We start from the raw sequence: 17333 nt of genomic DNA, 5'->3' as shown, positions 1-17333 counted from the left end.
ACAGAACAGATGATCCATGAAATGCCATTCTGATTGGAACAAATGCAGCTCGCTGGCCAGGATACAATCTACAAGCCCATGGGTATTGTATTCCATAATTCTGCAAGGCAAGGGCATAATGTGGTGATACAGTGTTAGAACCAGATTAGGACCCAGGAGACCAGGGTTCAAATTCCCACCCAGCCATGACGCTTACTGGCTGACCTGGGCCAATCACAGTCTCTCAGCCTAACCTACCTTGCAGGGTTGTTGCGAGGATATAATGGAGATGGGGGAGGAAAATGTATGCTACCCTCAAGCTTCTTGGAGGAAAGGTGGGATATAAATGCAATAATCATAAAATTATTTTTTTATTATGCTGAATACTATTTATTTTAGCATACTGAAGATTCAGGTAACATTTTTATATAGATCACCAATCTTCTTTGAAGTGCCTAGTCATAAATTAACATACCAAAAAGGCGGTATTGTAAGAGATGTATTTAAGAGTACACTTCTTGTTTCTCTTACACCCTTCCTAATCTATATATCTTGCTCTGAACGTTAAGGATGCTCAGAACAGATCACATGGGAAGCCAGAAGTAGCTATCAAGCAGACATTATTACACTGGCCAATATCTGCTCAACTTTAACAATGGCACTTCATACCTTCCCAGCTATTCACTTTTATCTCTTTCTTAGATCACACTGGTCCATCTTCTGCAAACCAGAACATTCAAATTATTTAAAGATCTTGCTAAAAGTATGCCATACTCCCTTTATGTCTGTGATGCAGTGAAGAATATCTTATTGTACTCTTTTTGTCACCTGCTTAAAACATTTTTTAAGGCAAACCTATCCAGACATGTAGTTGTTTTGATCTCTTTTACTGTTCATTTTAATTATTTTAAAATGTTTTCAATGGTTTTAAATTTATTGATAATTTTAATATTTCTTGAAAACCGCTTAGGGGTTTTATTGCACTCAGATGGTATATATATTTTGTTTTAAAAAATGACACTATGCTCTTGAACCATGGTTCTTAAAATAAAGCAGAGTTGCTAAGCAGAAGCATGTGACTTTACCTTGGTTTACCAAAATAGGCTATATGTGAAACACACACACACACACACACACACACACACACAGGTTGTGAACTGCTACCCAGCATAGTGACACTCACTCCAACCCCACAGCTAAGGGCTCTCTGGGCAAAAAGCACAGCTCTCTCAACTGGAGGGAAATGCTATATTGCCCAGTGATAAAAGTCTTTGAGAGGACATTTTTGGTAATGTCTACAACCCTCCCTGCCATTCTTCCAAGCCATTATTTTAAGTCAAAGAGGATCCAGATTCATTTGGCTTATTTTTTATTCAAGTTACAAAACAGAAAGCAGTTGGTAAAGTCCACTCAAGGCAGGGATGGATAAAACAAGGCTGTTATAAAACGGAGCCGCTGTAAGAGCAAAAGCAGTCCATGGAGAGGGAAGAGTTAAGACACCCTTGGCATGGCATGGCCAGCCATCAGCAAAGAAAAGAGAGGAAATGGAAGAGAGGTTCCTACCCAAAACAGCAGCAGGTGCTGAGGCCAAGGGATCTGGCAAGGGACCAGAAGCCACCTGCTCCCAGCCTTGTTGTGCAACTGACAAACAGCTTGGATTATTTCCCCCTCCCTCCCCTTCTTTTTGTTTGCTTCTCTCATTTAGAGGGCAGGGGAGAAGATGTCTCTGCTGACTGCTTAATAGCTCCTCATCCATCGCAGACGCCAACAAACAGGAGCAGGTTCAAGGTGATAAATTGGATGCACTTAGCCTCGTAGCAGGGGAAGGATAAGATAAAGAGCATGAGAGCCCTTGCGTTTTGCAGCCATTATGCTTTCCAGCACTAGCCAGCAAGGCTGAAATACCTGCAGCCTTTACCGACTGCCTGAAATAGCTCTTGGTCCCTGTCTGTTTTGTTCACACTTAGAGTTAACCCTACCCTAACCAGAGGCATGGGCTGCTACAAAGTGGAAGGCCACATGGCTTGCCGGCCATGGCATCCATGCAACAACTTTCTCCTCTGGCACAGTTTGAATGCTGAAGGAATGTTTTGGTGGCATTCTGGAACTTACTGACTAGGTGGTGGAGGATCATCCATAGAACATTTGACACTGGTTCAAATACAGTCACAGAGGCAGGGACTGTTCTAATGCATGGCCAAAGGAATGGAGTCCAGGAAGTCTCTGCCTTCTGACATACCAGGAACAATCCTTTAAGAACCTGTGGATATACTATGTTATCACCCCTCTCCCAATCCCCCCGAGATTGGGCTTCAGCCCCAAAGGCTGAACTTTTTTTTTTAAAGGATCAGTGGGGCTCCTCTTACGAAAGCGCAATTCCCAGTTGGGAAAAGGGAAACAGGCCTCCTCTGCTTAGAGCTAGATTCAGCTCAAAAGGTACGCCTAAGAGGGTCAAATGATCAGACCAACCTTTATTGAACTTACATGTAAACACTGAATAACAAAGAAACTGAGGAATACTTCCCAAGCCTGCTGCACTGAACCAGAAAGGTAGATACGCCATTGGTAGCAGCACTGCCTAGCTTGGTACTCAACTGATCATCGCAACAAAGCCCACACCCTAAAAGAGGGCTTCTCTGTCCCAACTGTGTTTGCTGGTGTCATAATCCTCAGAGGCATGGTGAGACGTTGCTATAGAAAGGGCCTGCAGTCCAGGTAGCTACTGACAGTCCAAGGAGCTGCCCAACCATGCCTGACAGGATCTGGAAGAGGTCATTGGTTCCTGGCTCTCTGTAAACCTGAGCTGTTTCCTCCTGGGTTCTGCCACCTCCTTGGCTGTCACTGCGGAGGAAGGGGGATGCCCCTGGGGTCGGTGACTTGGCCTTCCTGCAGATTCTTGACCAGCTGTGCCAGCCAACGCTTGGTGGTAGTATCGTCTTTCAGAACCTGGGCAAAGGTGGTGTCTTTCAGCTGGTCAGGAAGGCACTGCCTGAGGGCTTCCCGTGCCCTACATCAGGAGACAAGAAAGAGGGGGGCCAACAAATAAACTCACATGGACAAGAGGGGAGCAAGCCCCCCTCTTGAATACTTAAGGCTACAATTGCTGTATCAGAAGCACTTTGTATCAGAAGCATCTACACATACCTGCAGGGTACAACCATGTTCTTTATACCAGGGGTGGCTAAACTGTGGCACCACAGACATTTGCTGGACTACAACTCACAGCATCCCTGACCACTGGCTATGCTAACTGTCACTGATGTAGGTTGGAGTCCAATGACATTTGGAGGCCACAGGATAGTCACTTCAACTCCATACACTATCCTGCATCTTCTCCACCCTGATCAATGAAGTCAGAATGTGACTTATGAAGGAAGATTAATGACTTGCCTGATGTTAGGCATCCAGAGCAGTCAAGCACTGCTGGTTGGCTTAATAAACACAGACATTTTTGCAGTTAGAGATTGAAGGGGAAAAGATTATAAACTCTCTCATAATTACTGTCAATACATGTTCCTGAACAGTGAGAAGACTCTGGTGCTAAAATAAGTTTGCTCAAATAAGTATAATCTTACATGATCTTGCTTCAGTCTTCAGAATCTTGATGAGGCGGTCAGAAGAAACTACTTGGACTTTAAGCTCCTGGCATTTATTGTAAGAATTGTCAGGTTATGCTTGATTTGCTCTGGAGATACAGAAGGAGCTGGACCCCCACCCTGGCACTGCAAAGTACAACTGTCCCTGGTTCTGCAGCACAACACCAACCTGCACCCCACCCCTATCAAGAGATCCCAAGAAACTTCTAAGGTGTCTACCTTGGATTATCAGAAAGGCGGAGGTAACAACGGACCACATGTTTCAGCAGCCTGGCAGAAGGCTCCTTGGAAAGCTGCAGGACCATTTTACCCTGGTTTAAAAACAGAGAATTTAGAACAAGGACATTTGCTGGTTAAGTATGTATAACAGCATTTGTTCAGGTTTATCCCTTGTTACCTTTTGCTACTCCTCATCCCCACCCTAGTTTAATTTAGACTGTAAAGTATAAGCTTCTAAAAAGCAAGGCAAATGTCTGGAAAGCTAATTCTGTCTCTAATATGTCTCACCCCATGAAACACTGTCAAGCATTAGCAGTGACTTGCTCCTTAGGTGTTGGGAGAACCAGTCTCCTCAAAATTGGGAGTGCTTTCACACAGCCATAACACCATGAATTGTGTTGCTATGTAATGCTCTGGCATATTTCTTCCTTGAGATTAGGAGTATGAAGAGGTGGCCCTGTTGTTACGATTAGACGTGACTACTATAAAGATCCAAATTACATTCACTACACTTTCCACCAAAGAGCATTTAGCTCCCCTAAATGAAGGAGCAATGCTGAGTTACCAAGCCCTTTATAATCAAAGCCACATACCAATATCATTGCAACGTGAGAAAATCGTTCGTAAGTCTGACAGATATAAGCCAACCCCGTATCATCCAATAAGATCTTTTGTAGAATAAAAGTAGCAACCTGAAAGACAGAAAAGAATAGGGTTGAAAAAACGCTTGAATTGCAGACTGTGCAGGATTAGGGTTGGATGTTGTATTACCAAAAACTCAGCGAAGCTGGAGGACAAAGAGCTTGTTGAGAGAAGACCTATGAGAAGAGATTTTGCCCACTATGAAACCAAATAAAAACCTCATATAGCACTGACAAGAGGAGGCAGGTACTGCAAATATCTATCTTGGTGCTAGCAACTAAAATTTTATTGATCCTGTTGACCAGAGGAAGAAACCTGCTTAAATTTTGCAGACAAATGGTGACAGGTTGGTGGCTAGCTAAAATTAATAACCTAATGAAGAGTGATAGATGCATAAAGGTGTGACTAGGAATAAACTGACTCATGAGTGTGACATAAAAGATGCTAAGGATCTTGAGAAGCACACAGGCACCACCTGCAGGCTTCTCAAATAAATGATACTGGGACGGTACTTACACAATAATAGATCCTTTTCATACAATTGCTGGAAAAAGCACTACAGAGTTGCAGCAAGAAATCGGTATAAAAGCACCTTGGGTGAGAAACTGCACAAAAAGAGAATAAATGTCCTATCCAGCTTTCCTCTCATAACAGTGTTTTGAAAGAGGCAGCCAATCACGACAATTTGATGTGGGTACATCTGCAATCATTCCTCAGAGAGAAACAGCCAGCTAACCTCAGATGGAGAAGTCTGCTGCATGCAGGAACATGATGCATTGGAAAGTAAAGAGAAAACAGTCAAGAAAGTAGAACCACTTCATTACACTAAAAGCAATACCGTTTTGGAAAGTTCGCTGCCAGACTCCATGATGCGTAAGCACAAAGGGATAATTTCCGTTGTCAGTAAGAAGTTGATTACTTCTTGCTCATCTGTCTTCACCAGGGCCCCTTTGAAATATAAACAAAAAACCCAAACTGCTTCATATAACTTTGCAAAGGCCTAACAGAAACATGCATATAGGAAATAACCAGGGCTAACAGAAAATCAGTGCAGAAGAAGTGGGAAATTACTGGATAAGCACATGGTTGAGCTCCCAAGAACCCAGGAGCAAATACTAAGGATTATTATTTTATTGAAGCAGCAGCCTTTTGACCTTTCCTCCACCAATCACAAATTCCTCCTTTAGCCAATGAAATATCTAAAGCCTTTTACACTCTTACCTATAGAACAACAATTCCATCTGTCATGCTTGCCAAGGCAAGTACAGCACTACCTTGTGACAAGTATGACAAGCAGCCAGTCATGCTTTCCATTGTGAAGCTGAAGCGGCGGGTAGAGATTGCTCTGACAGTTGTGCTGTGATCCCTGCCTTCTCTCCAGCTCCAAGGTTCAGAGGAAAGGTGCGAGTTGTTGGACAGTGGCATGGCTGAATGTTACTGCTGCAAGATGCTCTGCGCATCTTACAATTGTGGTATCCAACTGGCTGCTCTTCTTACTGGTCCTCCACCCACAAAAGACAGATGGGGGAGGGGCACTGTTCTGCAATGGTGCTAGGATGCTTTTAAGCAGTGGTACTCAAGCCAGAATACTCTCCTTGCACTGTGTGTGTGGTTTACCAGGGTAGAATGGGTGTTATGGGAGGTTGGCAACTACAAGTTTTGGATTGTCCAGCAAAGTTAATCATGAAGATCAGTGAATATAATACATTCAACTTTTTTAACTCATTGGGTTCAATCACCCTAAGAGATGCTGCTATGATCTTTATAGAGCTGCTAGCCCTGTCAGCTAGCTAGGAGCCTGTGCAGCTGTTTCTGCATTGGCTGGCTATGTGGCTTCTCAATGCCAATAAAAAGGCAGCTTGTTGCATGCTGCACCAAATAAAGCTTCCTGAAAAATTTCTGGTGTGGTTCATGAGGTTACAATACACAGTTGCAAGTACTAACCATTACATCTATGAGCACACTGAAGTTGTGTGCAGTATTTGATTGGATAGATAGGATGTGTAATGATCCCTTCAGTGTTCTAGGATTCCCAGCCCTGCTATTTCCATCTTTCCTTAAGGTAATTTGGGAGAATGAGACTGGAAATTTGTCATTCATCCGGGGATCACAGGGTGATTTACAATATAAAAACACAAATATACATAACTCTGAATTGGGCCCAGGACTGGTGTACTTCTCAGAATCCCAGATGTTAACAACAGTAAAGAGGAACAACATGGACATTATTTCTAGAAATGAGAGTCTGCTACATGATTCTCTATTTCTCTGGAATGTTAGAATTCCCTCTTTTACAATGCATGGCTAAGTCTCAGAAGAGTTCAAATCAGATCAAAACTCTTTTCTGACCTACAAACTGATGAGGACTTACGATTCCCAGCATCACAGTCACTTACCAATTACTCCAAGACTTGTGAGTCGTAGGTACTCGAAGGGTCGAGTCTTGCTGACAGTGTGCAAGAAGGGATACAAGAAGAGAGGGATGTGAGCAGCAAGGAAGGCTGACCTAGACAAAGGAAGAAAAAAGCTTTTAGAATGTATCTTTTGGATATTTGCTTACACAGAGTTACTTTGTGAAGGCTAGAGAACTGAATTAGGACCTCACCTTTAGAAAGAGAAGAAATATGAGGAAATATGCCTGTAAAACTAGTTTTCTTACTGACAAACTGACCAGTAAGACAGGCTGCTTGACTGTTTTATTCACTGAGTTGGCTCAAGTCACTAATGCACTCTAAAAACAGTGTAAAAACCAGCAAGTTACAGATACCATGTGCTTCTAATGTATGGTGTGGATGTGACTGAGAATATAGTTCTGTTGACGTACAGAGCCCTGCAGATAAAGAGGCTTGGCGGCAGCATATTTTCTCTAGTCTGGGCATATACCACACTAACCAAAAGTTATTTTTTCCAGAGATCCAATACACCCAAGTATATTAACCTTGTTTCTGGATGCGATGCAACACACTGCAGAAGTGCCAGAGCATTGCAGACTCTGTTGGACTGATGAGCTGTCAAAGTTGGTGGATTTATAGATGGATAGATATTTACAATTTCCTATGAAAGAAAGAAAATAGGAAATATTTGTGTGAAAATTCTTCCACACATTTAAGCACTCCAATATTCAGAGTCAAAATCCTCCCACTAATTACTTGTGATTGATTAATGTCTCAGTTTGATAGAATTTCTGCCCCCACACTAACAACTAGCTACAAAAGCTGTAACATATCAGACAGGAACTAAAATACATATGCCCCAATAAGATGTCCTTACTTGGGTGGCTCAAGTTCTTCATTGCCATCTTCTATTGTCCCAAAATTTTATTAGGTCAAGAGACAGAATTTCAAAACCCTCAGTATCTCAAGACTTTCAGAAAGACATCTAGCAGATTGCTTGCAAGAGTCTAGCAAGCTATTTCAGTTAAAAGTAATATGCTACCCACCTGTAAGAGAGCTGCAATTGTACCAAAAGAGTGCCACAACATTGGTGCGAGATCAGGGACAGACTCTCGCTTTTTACTCAGCTCCAACAGTGCATTCTCACGAGTCTCTGGGCTGGAAAGCTCATTGATCCACTGATAAATCTTCTCTCGATCAACCTGAGCCAGTGCCGTTGGCACAGGCTTTAAAGGAAGACAAAAGGTTCAAGTCAAGACCTTTGGTCCCAAGTCAAATCAGTATAAACAATAATACAATCTTGTACAAAACTTCAAGGGTGATCAGGAGTGATTAGTAGACACTTCCAAGTAAACATAGTTGAGATTTAAGTCCCACATATTTTAGTGGGACTTGCTTCTAGCCAAGGCACAGTAACAGCACAGGGGAAGGAATATGTCACAGTAGGGGGGGAAAAGTTGCCGGATGATACTTCCATTGGTTTGTATGTACTCACTGCAGCTGTGCAATCAGTTTACCATATAGTAGCAGCTGAGTTCTTAAAATCATCATTGTTAAATATAATAATAAATAAGTAAACAAAGTCGTTTGGGCACCAAACAAAAATAATATAGCACTTTTAAAATGACTATCAACAAAACTGGTTAATACAGCACAAAAGGCTACAAATCCATGACAACAAAAACAAAGCAGAGAATCATTACCAATTCAGCTTCAGCAACTATCATACAGCAGTGGAGCATAAAAGCTTTCCATGCTCAAGATGTTGAGATATAGTCCCTCTCTCATAGCCACCACTCTTTATCTCAGTCTGCTCCAGATTAATTAATCCAAAACACTTCTGTGGATGGCTCTGCCTCTGCCCATTGCTGCTGATACTTCTCCCTCCCTCAATACCTGACAGAAAAAAGGTTGCCCACTCCTGCTTCAGGGGGGTGCAAAGTCATGATTAAAGTTAATAAATGAAATATTCCTCTACTACTGCATACAATGAGGAGTAGTAGTCCAAAGCATTGCACACTTTTTCATCAGTTGTACAAAAAATCCCTTGTTCAAAACTCTAGGGCTGCTCCACAGCAAATGAATCCTCAGTGCTTTATGTCTGCTTTGTTAACACATTCCTTCTATTATGGGACTCTGCTTTCTTTTGGGATTTTATTAAAGGCCCAGCATCTCTTACCCAAAAAACTATTAGTGAAATAATTGTGTTTAAAATGGCTCATAGTGTCACCATGTTGAACAGTTGGCTCCAGTCACAGAACAATAGATTCAGGGACGAATACAGGAGTGGAAAGTTGCAGGAAAGAAAGGCCGATAACACCCCATGATCCAACTGTGGCAGTTCAACATGAAGATCAGAGCCTGAAAATATGCTTTATCCGAGCAGCAGCATAAGAGACGAGCTTATCTTTCCATTACTTACAGAAATTCAGGCAACCACAGTAATAAAAAAATGAGTATAAGCAACCTTTTTCAGGATAATTGCTACAGTATTGCTTTTGTAAGCTAGACATTTCTAGTCACTTAGTATTTCACTTGCCTTAAAGCATATGAAGGTACTTTGCAAAGGAAATTATTTTTATAGCCCTTCAAGAGGCCTCATTTCATAATTACCTTCATGGTAAATGGAAAGATCTTTAAAATCATTTTTCCAGTGACAGATGCTGTAGTGGTGTGCCTACCCTATCCATTAAATATGCACAGTTCCAGAACTTCAGCATGAACTTGATAAAAATAAATGCACTAATTAGACTAAAGTCTGCTATTAAGACTGTCAAGTCCTGAAAAAGTCAAGTGTTCACCATCTGAAGCAGCAGATCCACTTAAAACCTACAGTAAGTATAATACAAGCAAGAAAATGCCTAAATATTATGTCAGACAGAAGTACTGCTTGTTAATGGAGCTAGCACAAATTCTGTTTCACCTGAGTGAACTGTCAAAGACCAGAACTAGGCAAGATAGAGCTGCCACAAAAATCAGCAAACCTGTGTGACATTCTCTCTATCCTCCTACATAACATGATCAGCGATATGTATTGCAATATTATTCTATCCAAAGTTAGTCACACTCAGGGCAGACACATTAAGGTTAGTGGACATGGCTAAGTTAGGCTCATAATTTTCAGTGGGTCTACTGAGTAGAACGTAGCTGGATACAATTCATTACATGTTTATTATTTTATTAATTTTATTAATTTAATTTCTATACTGTATTTCAATTTCTGTACAATATAGAAAAGATAAGGGGTTTTTTAAGATGAAACTGCAGTTTTTAGAAGCAATTCCATGTTCTTCGTTATGTACAGTTTCATCCAAAGTTGATATAGTGTTTATTATATATGTTGAAAGCTGCCCAGAGTGGCTGGGACAACCATTAGTTCTCTAATATGGGTTTTTTAAAAAAACTTTTATTAATAATTGCAATACTTACAATCACAAACCAGAACACTAAACAAACTTACTATACATAGATACATACAGCTCTCAACATAGATTACAAAAAACAAACATACAAACTAAACATGCAGACATAAATCTTGACTTCCCTCCACATATATGTTGCTTCCTTTGTTTCTTTTCTTCTTTTCGCTGTTATCAGTATTATTTTTGACTATCTCATCTTATACCCATTTCTTCTTTTTTACTCTGTAAGTTTCACCCATTGCATATCGATATATTAATACCAGAACAATGTTTTTTGATGTATTCCTTCACGCAAGTCCACTCCTCTATCAGTCTTTGGTCTGATTGGCTTCTTACCACTGCTGTAAGACTTGCTGATTCTATATATTCACAAAATCTTATTTGCCATTCTCTTATTGAGGGAGTTTTTCTCCCTTTCAATTTTTTGCTATAATCATTCTGGCCGCAGCGGTTGCATATAAGAAAACTTTTTTCCTAGTGGCAGGAATGCCAGTCAATATAATTCCCAAGAGGTACGCTACTAACCAAGTTATTTTACTTCCCGTTATCATCACAACTTGTCTCATTACAAGCAACGCACACGAGCCACACCACTGTTAAATTAAAACATGAATGAATGTCCCACGTGGAATTTTTGCATTTTAAGGCTGCAATCGTAAACTCCGAGAGAAAAATCGAATTCAACTCAGCGTGGGGCTTACTTTCACGCTAGCGCGGTTATAAACGGACTTCCCAGACAACAGATGAAAGAGAAGTAAACCCTGTTTTGTGGCGGCACATTATTGCAGACGTGAAATTCGGCAAGCCTTGTTGAGAGGCGCTTGAACGAGAGTGGTCGGGGTGCACCTGTCAGGATATGTGTCTGTCTATAGGCATCTGCATCCAGCCTCTCGAGCCACCTTTTATCCAGCAGCATTGAGCCATGGGCAGTTAGGAACCCGCATAGATTAGCATATGGAATACGCACACAAGCGACGCCTGGCTCATGCACGAGCACCTGAAGGGAGAAGCCTGCGGAGAAGCTCCCTTTGCCTTCCCTTAGAGGACAGCAAAGGCCGCCGCCTCGCGCAGGAGGAAAGGCCGTTAGGAGACGCCCGTTCCTTAGGAGGGCAATTTGGCGGGAAAATAGAGCCCCGCTCCGTTCTGTGCCCCCCTCCCCATATCTCTCCGACCAATGAGGAGAGAGAGAGGGAGAGAGAAGGGGGAGGGTGCCTCTCAGGCTTCTCAGCCAAGGCCCTCGTCGCCCTGCGTGGAAACGGCAAGCGACTTACCGCGGCCGTTGCCAAACTGTGCATGGTCGGAACTTCTGCGCGAAGTAGAGCTCAGGAGGCCTCTTCTACTTCAGCCGCCGCCATCATGGATCGAAGCAGAGGTCGCCGCCTCTTCCTCCTCCTCCTCCTGGCTCTGCCGCCGCCGCTGCTGCTGCTACCGCCGCGACCTCTGACCTCTCTCTGGGCCTCAGCGGTAGGCCCAAGGAGACTGGCCGGGCGCATGCGCCATGCTATCTTTAAGCGAACTTAAAAAAAAAAGCACGAGTTTGCGCGTGCGCAGAAGTTACGAGCGTCGTCGTCACTTCTCGAGTAAAAGTTGCTTCTTTCGCTAAGGCTTGTCGACGGCGGAGAAAGCCAGCCAGCCGTCGCCGTGATGACGTAGGGATTCCCCCCTCGTCGCTCCTCTTCCTCCCCCCTCCTCCCGTCGCGCAGTTGTTGTTTTTTTCTTTTTGCGTGCTGCGTGCTTGCGTCAGGCGGACCGTGGCGCGGCTGATCTGGTTCCCGCCATCTGCCCTTTCCACTAAGCTAAGAGGAGGCCGGGCCGCGGTGGGTCGAGCCAGGCCAGGCCGGCGCCGGGGCTAAAGTGGAGAATAACCCCGAAGTAGGAAGGAAGGAAGCGGCGGCGGCAGCACCAGGGAGACAACGTCCAGGCCGGGACTGGTCTGTGAGGAAGCCGGAGGTGGAAGGGAAAGCCGCCGCCCGCCATCGCCGGTGAGTGCGCCCGGGCAGTGGCGGTGGGTCTTGGGGCTTCCTCGGAGCGGCTGACTGCGGGCGAGGGCACGAGGGAGCCCTATTGGTACTCGCGGAGCAGGGAAGGGTCGGGGGGCGGCTGTGCGTGGGCGGCGGCCGGTCGGCCGTGGAGGCGGAGGTGGGGTCTCCGTAGCTGCTGAGGGGGGGGGGGTCGCGCCTCAGCGTCTCTCTCTCTCTCTCCCCCCCCCCCGCGCCCTTGACCTTAGCCTGGCCCCTTTCGCTTCCTCAGGCCCAGCCGGCTGGCCGCTCTCCGACTACAGTGCGGCTGCTCCAAAGCTGACCCTCGGCCCTCCTCCCTCTGTTGCCTTCCCCCCGCTGGTTTAGCTGCCTCTCCCAGGCGTACCCAAGGCCCCAAGACGTAGCGGCTGGTCGGGTAGCCAGCTAGCCAGATTACTAGCTTTGCCCCAGGCAGCACGTAGAGATAGGACGAGAGCTTCTCCTCGTGGGGAATTTCTGCCTGCCGGGCTGTTCGCAAACACGACAAAGGTTAAAAACAACGCAGCGTCGGCAACTAGCGCCGTCCTCTTCTTCGGTTGCTTTCCCGCTCGTGCTCTGTTCCTCCTGGGATTGTTTACGTCTCCCTTCTGAAATGCTGGTTTTAACTTTGTCCCGCTGATCAGAAATTTACTTGCAAGGGTCCAGCAGCCACTTTCCAAGTCAGTGTACCAGGTGCTGTACAGTATTCAGGTGACTGGGTTCCTGCTTGCTTTTCACTGAAAGCATTCACAAATGCAACAGAGTTTGGTTAGGAAATGATAGTAGGGGCACAGATCTCCATTAGGGCTCCACCATGTCTTTCACCACCGTTTCTTTGTTTGCCTTGAACTCTTTGCTGAGGCGATATATGTGTTGAAAATCCACCCAACATTCTTTACTGTTGCCCTTGCAAGTCCACTGTTTGGCCCTAAACAGTTGTTGTAGATTATGATCTGTATGGAACAAGTGGTTCCTATTTTGTGGAAATAGGTTGGGCTGAAAACTTCAATGTCTCTTGTACCTGTTAAATTAATGGATTGTAATGCTGTTATATTTAGAACTTTAAGGCTCCTGATTGTCTTTTTGAATGCTGTGGAGTGTAGGCACTTTTTGTGGATAGTTCTAGTGCGTTTAAGGATTTACACTCCATTTTTTTCGGTATGTGCTCACTTATTGTGCAATTTTGTACATGCCGGCTCTGAAGTAAGTCCCACTGAATTCAGTGATGCTTACTCCTAAGGATTGCAGAGTTAACTTTTCATTTTTATTTGTTAAATACACATATCAGGTTTTATGGTCCCAGAAGGCTCTCAGAGTAACTTGCAGAATTTACAATAAAATAAAATGCTAAAGAAACAACTGTTTATAGTACATGCTGATATACTCAAAATCTAATAATGAACCAGACAAGCAAGAAGACAGGACTTGGCACATGCCTACTGTTCCCTTAACATATTTTCACTGAACTTCATGTAGTTGGGTTTCAACTTTGATGACTAAACATCTGGAAGATGTCCCCCCCAGAAATTGGGGGTACACCCCTAACTTTTAGGGAACTGTCATCATTGAATTTTAAAACATTAATAGTATTTATAGGCCAGTCACATTTGCGCAACAAGGAATCAGCTCAGTTTTTGCAGCTTGAGAGCATGCAGTGGTTTTAACCACCATGGCGTATGGCTAGTAGGGAGTGGTGAATGCATCATTGCATCAGGAGAAATTTGCATCATTGCATCAGGAGAAATTTCCCACTGCCTTGAAGGATGCAATGGCATGACCCCTGTAAAAGCCCTCCCTGGACTCCTTGTCAGTCACAAACCTTTCTGGGCAAGATGCCTGAGAGGGGGGTGGCCACTCAGCTGCAAATGCTCATGAAAGAGACTGGTTATCTTGATCACTTTTAGTCTGGTTTCAGACCTTGTTTGGGACTAAAATTGCTTTGGTCACCCTGATAGACTACCTCTGGAAGTGAGTCAGAGTAGTGTGACCTTGTTGAGTATGCTGGATTTCTCAGTGGCTTTGGTTTAGTGGAGGATATGATTTTGCACTGGTTGTACTTCAACTTATGGGACAGTACTAGAAAGGTGCAGTGTTAGAAACTAAGATATGAAAGCCAGGAGCTAAATGGCATCTTAAACCTAGGTTATGGGTGCAACAACAGAATGTCAGGCAAGCTTTTTTAAAAACAAGAAAACAAAGCTGAAAATGAATGAACTGCAGCTAAAATATTATGTTCATTTTTCACATGGTCTTGTCCTTCCCCTGCCCACCCGCTAATTATTAGCGTGTGTCTTCTCCAGTCTTCAGAGAGTAGCTGGAAGTGGGAAGGCAGAAAAAGTTCCTCCTTTCCTTCCACTCTGCAGTTTTAATCTGAAATCTTAGGCGCAGTGCTGTGCCCAGAGCTCAGAAACTTCTCACGCCAATGAAATTTCCTGTTGCAAAATGTGCCTAGAACAATGGGAGCTTCGAACACTGGAGGGGTGGTATTGCAATATGTTGCTCATCCGCATGGAAGTTAATCCATGGAGTTCTTCAGGGAATTGAGTGCCACCAATATGTGGATGACTTTGAGCTTTACTTACATTAGTCAGTTGAGGTTGCAAGTTCTGGACCTGTAATGGGCTAGGTGAGGGCAAACTGAATTGAAGTTGAATCCTGCTAAGACATGAGATGCTGTGGCTTGTTGGTTCCAGGAAGTAGGGGAATTACCGGTACCTCTTGATGGGATTTATACTGCCCTTGAAGGAGCCAGTGCATTGACTGGGTGTACCCTGGATACAAATCTCTCACTGGAGGCAGAGGTATCTTCAATGGCACAGAGTGCCTTAACTCAGCTGCAGTTGATGCAGCAAATACAACCAAAGGACAGCTTGGCCACAGTGATTACGGTAGCAGTGTAACCAGCTGTACATGGAAACTTGAAGAGTTCCCAAGTTTCCCTAGAAACATGTTGGTCCGTATGCCTGTCGCATTAACTTCAGCAGTGGCTAAAATGTGGGTGGTCCTAGTAAACTGACAACTGTTATCAAGTTTAATTCCATACTCTGTTGTGTCTTTTTTGTGTGTGATACCTGTTCTCAATTACCTACTTTGATTTTTTTTAAAAAAGACTTAAGTAACGTGGAGCAGATTTAATAATCTTTGGGAGACCAATACTCATATTTCAAAAAGAGTCCATGCACACTGAGTACATATCCTGAAAGATGGGATAACTATCTGTAAAAATAATATAGCTCTTTGATTTAAAACAGTTGCTCAGTTTTGAAGATGGTTCTTGAGAAGCTGCTAACTTCGTTCCTTTCTTTCTAAAACAGGATTTGTGTTTAAAAGCAAACTTCATAATTTTCATAGACTAGTTGTATGAAAACATGGCTCCACTGAAATTACGTGGGACTATTCGCTTGCGCAGCATACAGACTGGGACTACAAAATGGAAAGAAGGGACATTCGAAATAGTTGATAAGGATAGCAAAGTGAGTCTGGCGGTTCACTACAATGCTGGAGGAATGCCAAAGATATTTCAGGTACCTCAGAATCTCAAAGGCCTTTTGTTTTGAAGTTGTACAGGAGCTGTATGCCTCTGAACAACTGTCCTTTTAAAGTCCATTTAGCTGTCACTTGAACTTTCCTTAGAGACTTATTCTTTTTTCTGCTTTCTAGAACACTGATCCTACTGTATTGCACTGTGAATTATTGAGGTGTACTGTTCAGTGTACAGTGGTACCTCGGGTTACATACGCTTCAGGTTACATACGCTTCAGGTTACAGATTCCACTACCCCAGAAATAGTACCTCGGGTTAAGAACTTTGCTTCAGGATGAGAACAGAAATCGTGCTCTGGCGGAGCGGCGGCAACAGGAGGCCCCATTAGCTAAAGTAGTGCTTCAGGTTAAGAACAGTTTCAGGTTAAGAACGGGCCTCCGGAACGAATTAAGTACTTAACCTGAGGTACCACTGTGCTCGTAGAGCAAGGATGATTTTAAAAAACAACAACTAAACCTTGGGAGAAAATAATACCTAGTTGTTTCATTATTTAGTTATTTAGAATATTTTAATCCTATTTTTGTGGCTCCAAGAGGCCCTCAAACTGGCTTACAAAATATTTTCAATGAGATAAAACATTTTAGGTATTAGGATACTACTGGCACTGGTAATAAAGAAAAGTTTATTTGTTGTCTGTTTCATTTTCTGCTGGTTATAGTATTGAAAATTCTTAATGTAGATTCATTGTTAGATTATTCCTCTGTATACACTCTTCCCATAATTAGCTGTGAGTCATAGTGGCATTTTAGATTCATGGGGATTTTGTATCCAAGGCTACAGTCTTATCACACTAATCTGGGAGTAAGCCCCAATGGCCACAGTAGCTCCTGCATAAGATTTCACTTCATGTCTAGCTGGCTGCAGGTGCACAGCTCATCTCTTTTCTTCTATTTACAACGTTTATATGTAGTCTAGTCTGGAAAGATAACCAGCATTGCTGCTATTGCTTTTGGGGGGAAGAAATTCTAGAGACTAAAACAAATTTATTATGGTTTAAAAGTCCTTCATAAATGGAAACTAAATTTTTCTTTAGTAAGTGTTTTTTGTTATATTCACTATCCTTAATGTGTACATATAAGTGTTGCAAAATTGAAAAGATAGGAGCTGAGGGAATTGTTTTTAAAAGTGTACTGAGTAGGAATTGTTTACGGTGGGGGATAGCATATGAACATACATAGTCTTTGTCAGTGTGAAGCATATTTAAATGCATCTTTCTTAGTATGGAGATATGTATCTTTTAAACTATCCATATGATACTTACTGTTTTACAGCTAAACCATAATATAAAAAATGTGACTGTGCGACCAAGTAGAGGGAAACTGTGTTCCTTGATTATATCATTAAAGGATACTAGTTACCTGACAGTGGATAAAATATCACCTAAGGATGCAGAGGAAATGAAGCAGTTTCTGGAAGCTGTTCAAAATGGAGTTCATACAGGTTAGTGTTAATTATAGATTTGGAGTGTGGGGAAATGACTTCATTACTTGTTTAGGCTAAAATCAACTTTTATAAACAAAGTCTACTGTTAGTGAAAAAATA

General features: G+C 43.0%; 2 protein-coding genes across 9 annotated transcripts in view; one reads left to right on the top strand and one right to left on the bottom strand.

Annotated features, from left to right (window-relative positions):
• Window positions 1-1331: 1331 nt before the first annotated feature.
• CNOT9 (CCR4-NOT transcription complex subunit 9) lies at window positions 1332-11666 on the bottom strand. 6 transcript variants are annotated; one of them, XM_083432399.1, is made up of 8 exons: window positions 11523-11666; window positions 7876-8055; window positions 7375-7490; window positions 6833-6942; window positions 5275-5384; window positions 4388-4486; window positions 3795-3886; window positions 1332-2986 (listed from the first exon to the last, which is right to left on the bottom strand). In XM_083432399.1, exons 1-8 carry the CDS (start codon window positions 11544-11546, stop codon window positions 2818-2820), a joined length of 900 nt encoding a protein of 299 aa, XP_083288525.1. In that variant the 5' UTR covers window positions 11547-11666; the 3' UTR covers window positions 1332-2817. The 6 variants fall into 6 exon arrangements, with proteins under 6 accessions (XP_083288525.1, XP_083288524.1, XP_083288529.1 ...); XM_083432398.1 differs by having other exon boundaries at window positions 1332-2993; window positions 3796-3886; XM_083432403.1 differs by lacking the exon at window positions 11523-11666 and adding an exon at window positions 10953-11303.
• A 359-nt stretch (window positions 11667-12025) lies between these two features.
• Window positions 12026-17333, top strand: part of USP37 (ubiquitin specific peptidase 37) — a 31249-nt gene continuing 25941 nt past the window's right edge. For 2 of the 3 annotated variants that reach the window (XM_083432362.1, XM_083432360.1), the window contains exons 1-3: window positions 12059-12233; window positions 15563-15772; window positions 17063-17231. In XM_083432362.1, the coding sequence (XP_083288488.1) occupies window positions 15617-15772; window positions 17063-17231 (325 nt within the window). In that variant the 5' untranslated portion in view covers window positions 12059-12233; window positions 15563-15616. Of the gene's footprint in view, window positions 12234-15562; window positions 15773-17062; window positions 17232-17333 lie in introns of all 3 variants that reach the window. The other variant, XM_083432361.1, reaches the window with a different exon arrangement.

Source organism: Podarcis tiliguerta (assembly GCF_965153285.1).
Source record: "Podarcis tiliguerta genome assembly, chromosome: 1".
In the NCBI taxonomy this organism is placed as follows: Eukaryota; Metazoa; Chordata; class Lepidosauria; order Squamata; family Lacertidae; genus Podarcis; species Podarcis tiliguerta.
This window is presented reverse-complemented; position numbering and strand designations above follow the sequence as displayed.

Bases quoted from the DNA above. Each gene is read 5' to 3' on its own strand.
- CNOT9 (XM_083432398.1), bottom strand. From the start codon at position 11,546: ATGCACAGTTTGGCAACGGCCGCG. The intron at 7,491-7,875 runs GTGGGTAGCATA...TTTCTTTCATAG, and splicing joins CAATTGCAGCTCTCTTACAG to GAAATTGTAAATATCTATCC. The intron at 6,943-7,374 runs GTTAATATACTT...TCCTTTGTCTAG, and splicing joins GCATCGCATCCAGAAACAAG to GTCAGCCTTCCTTGCTGCTC.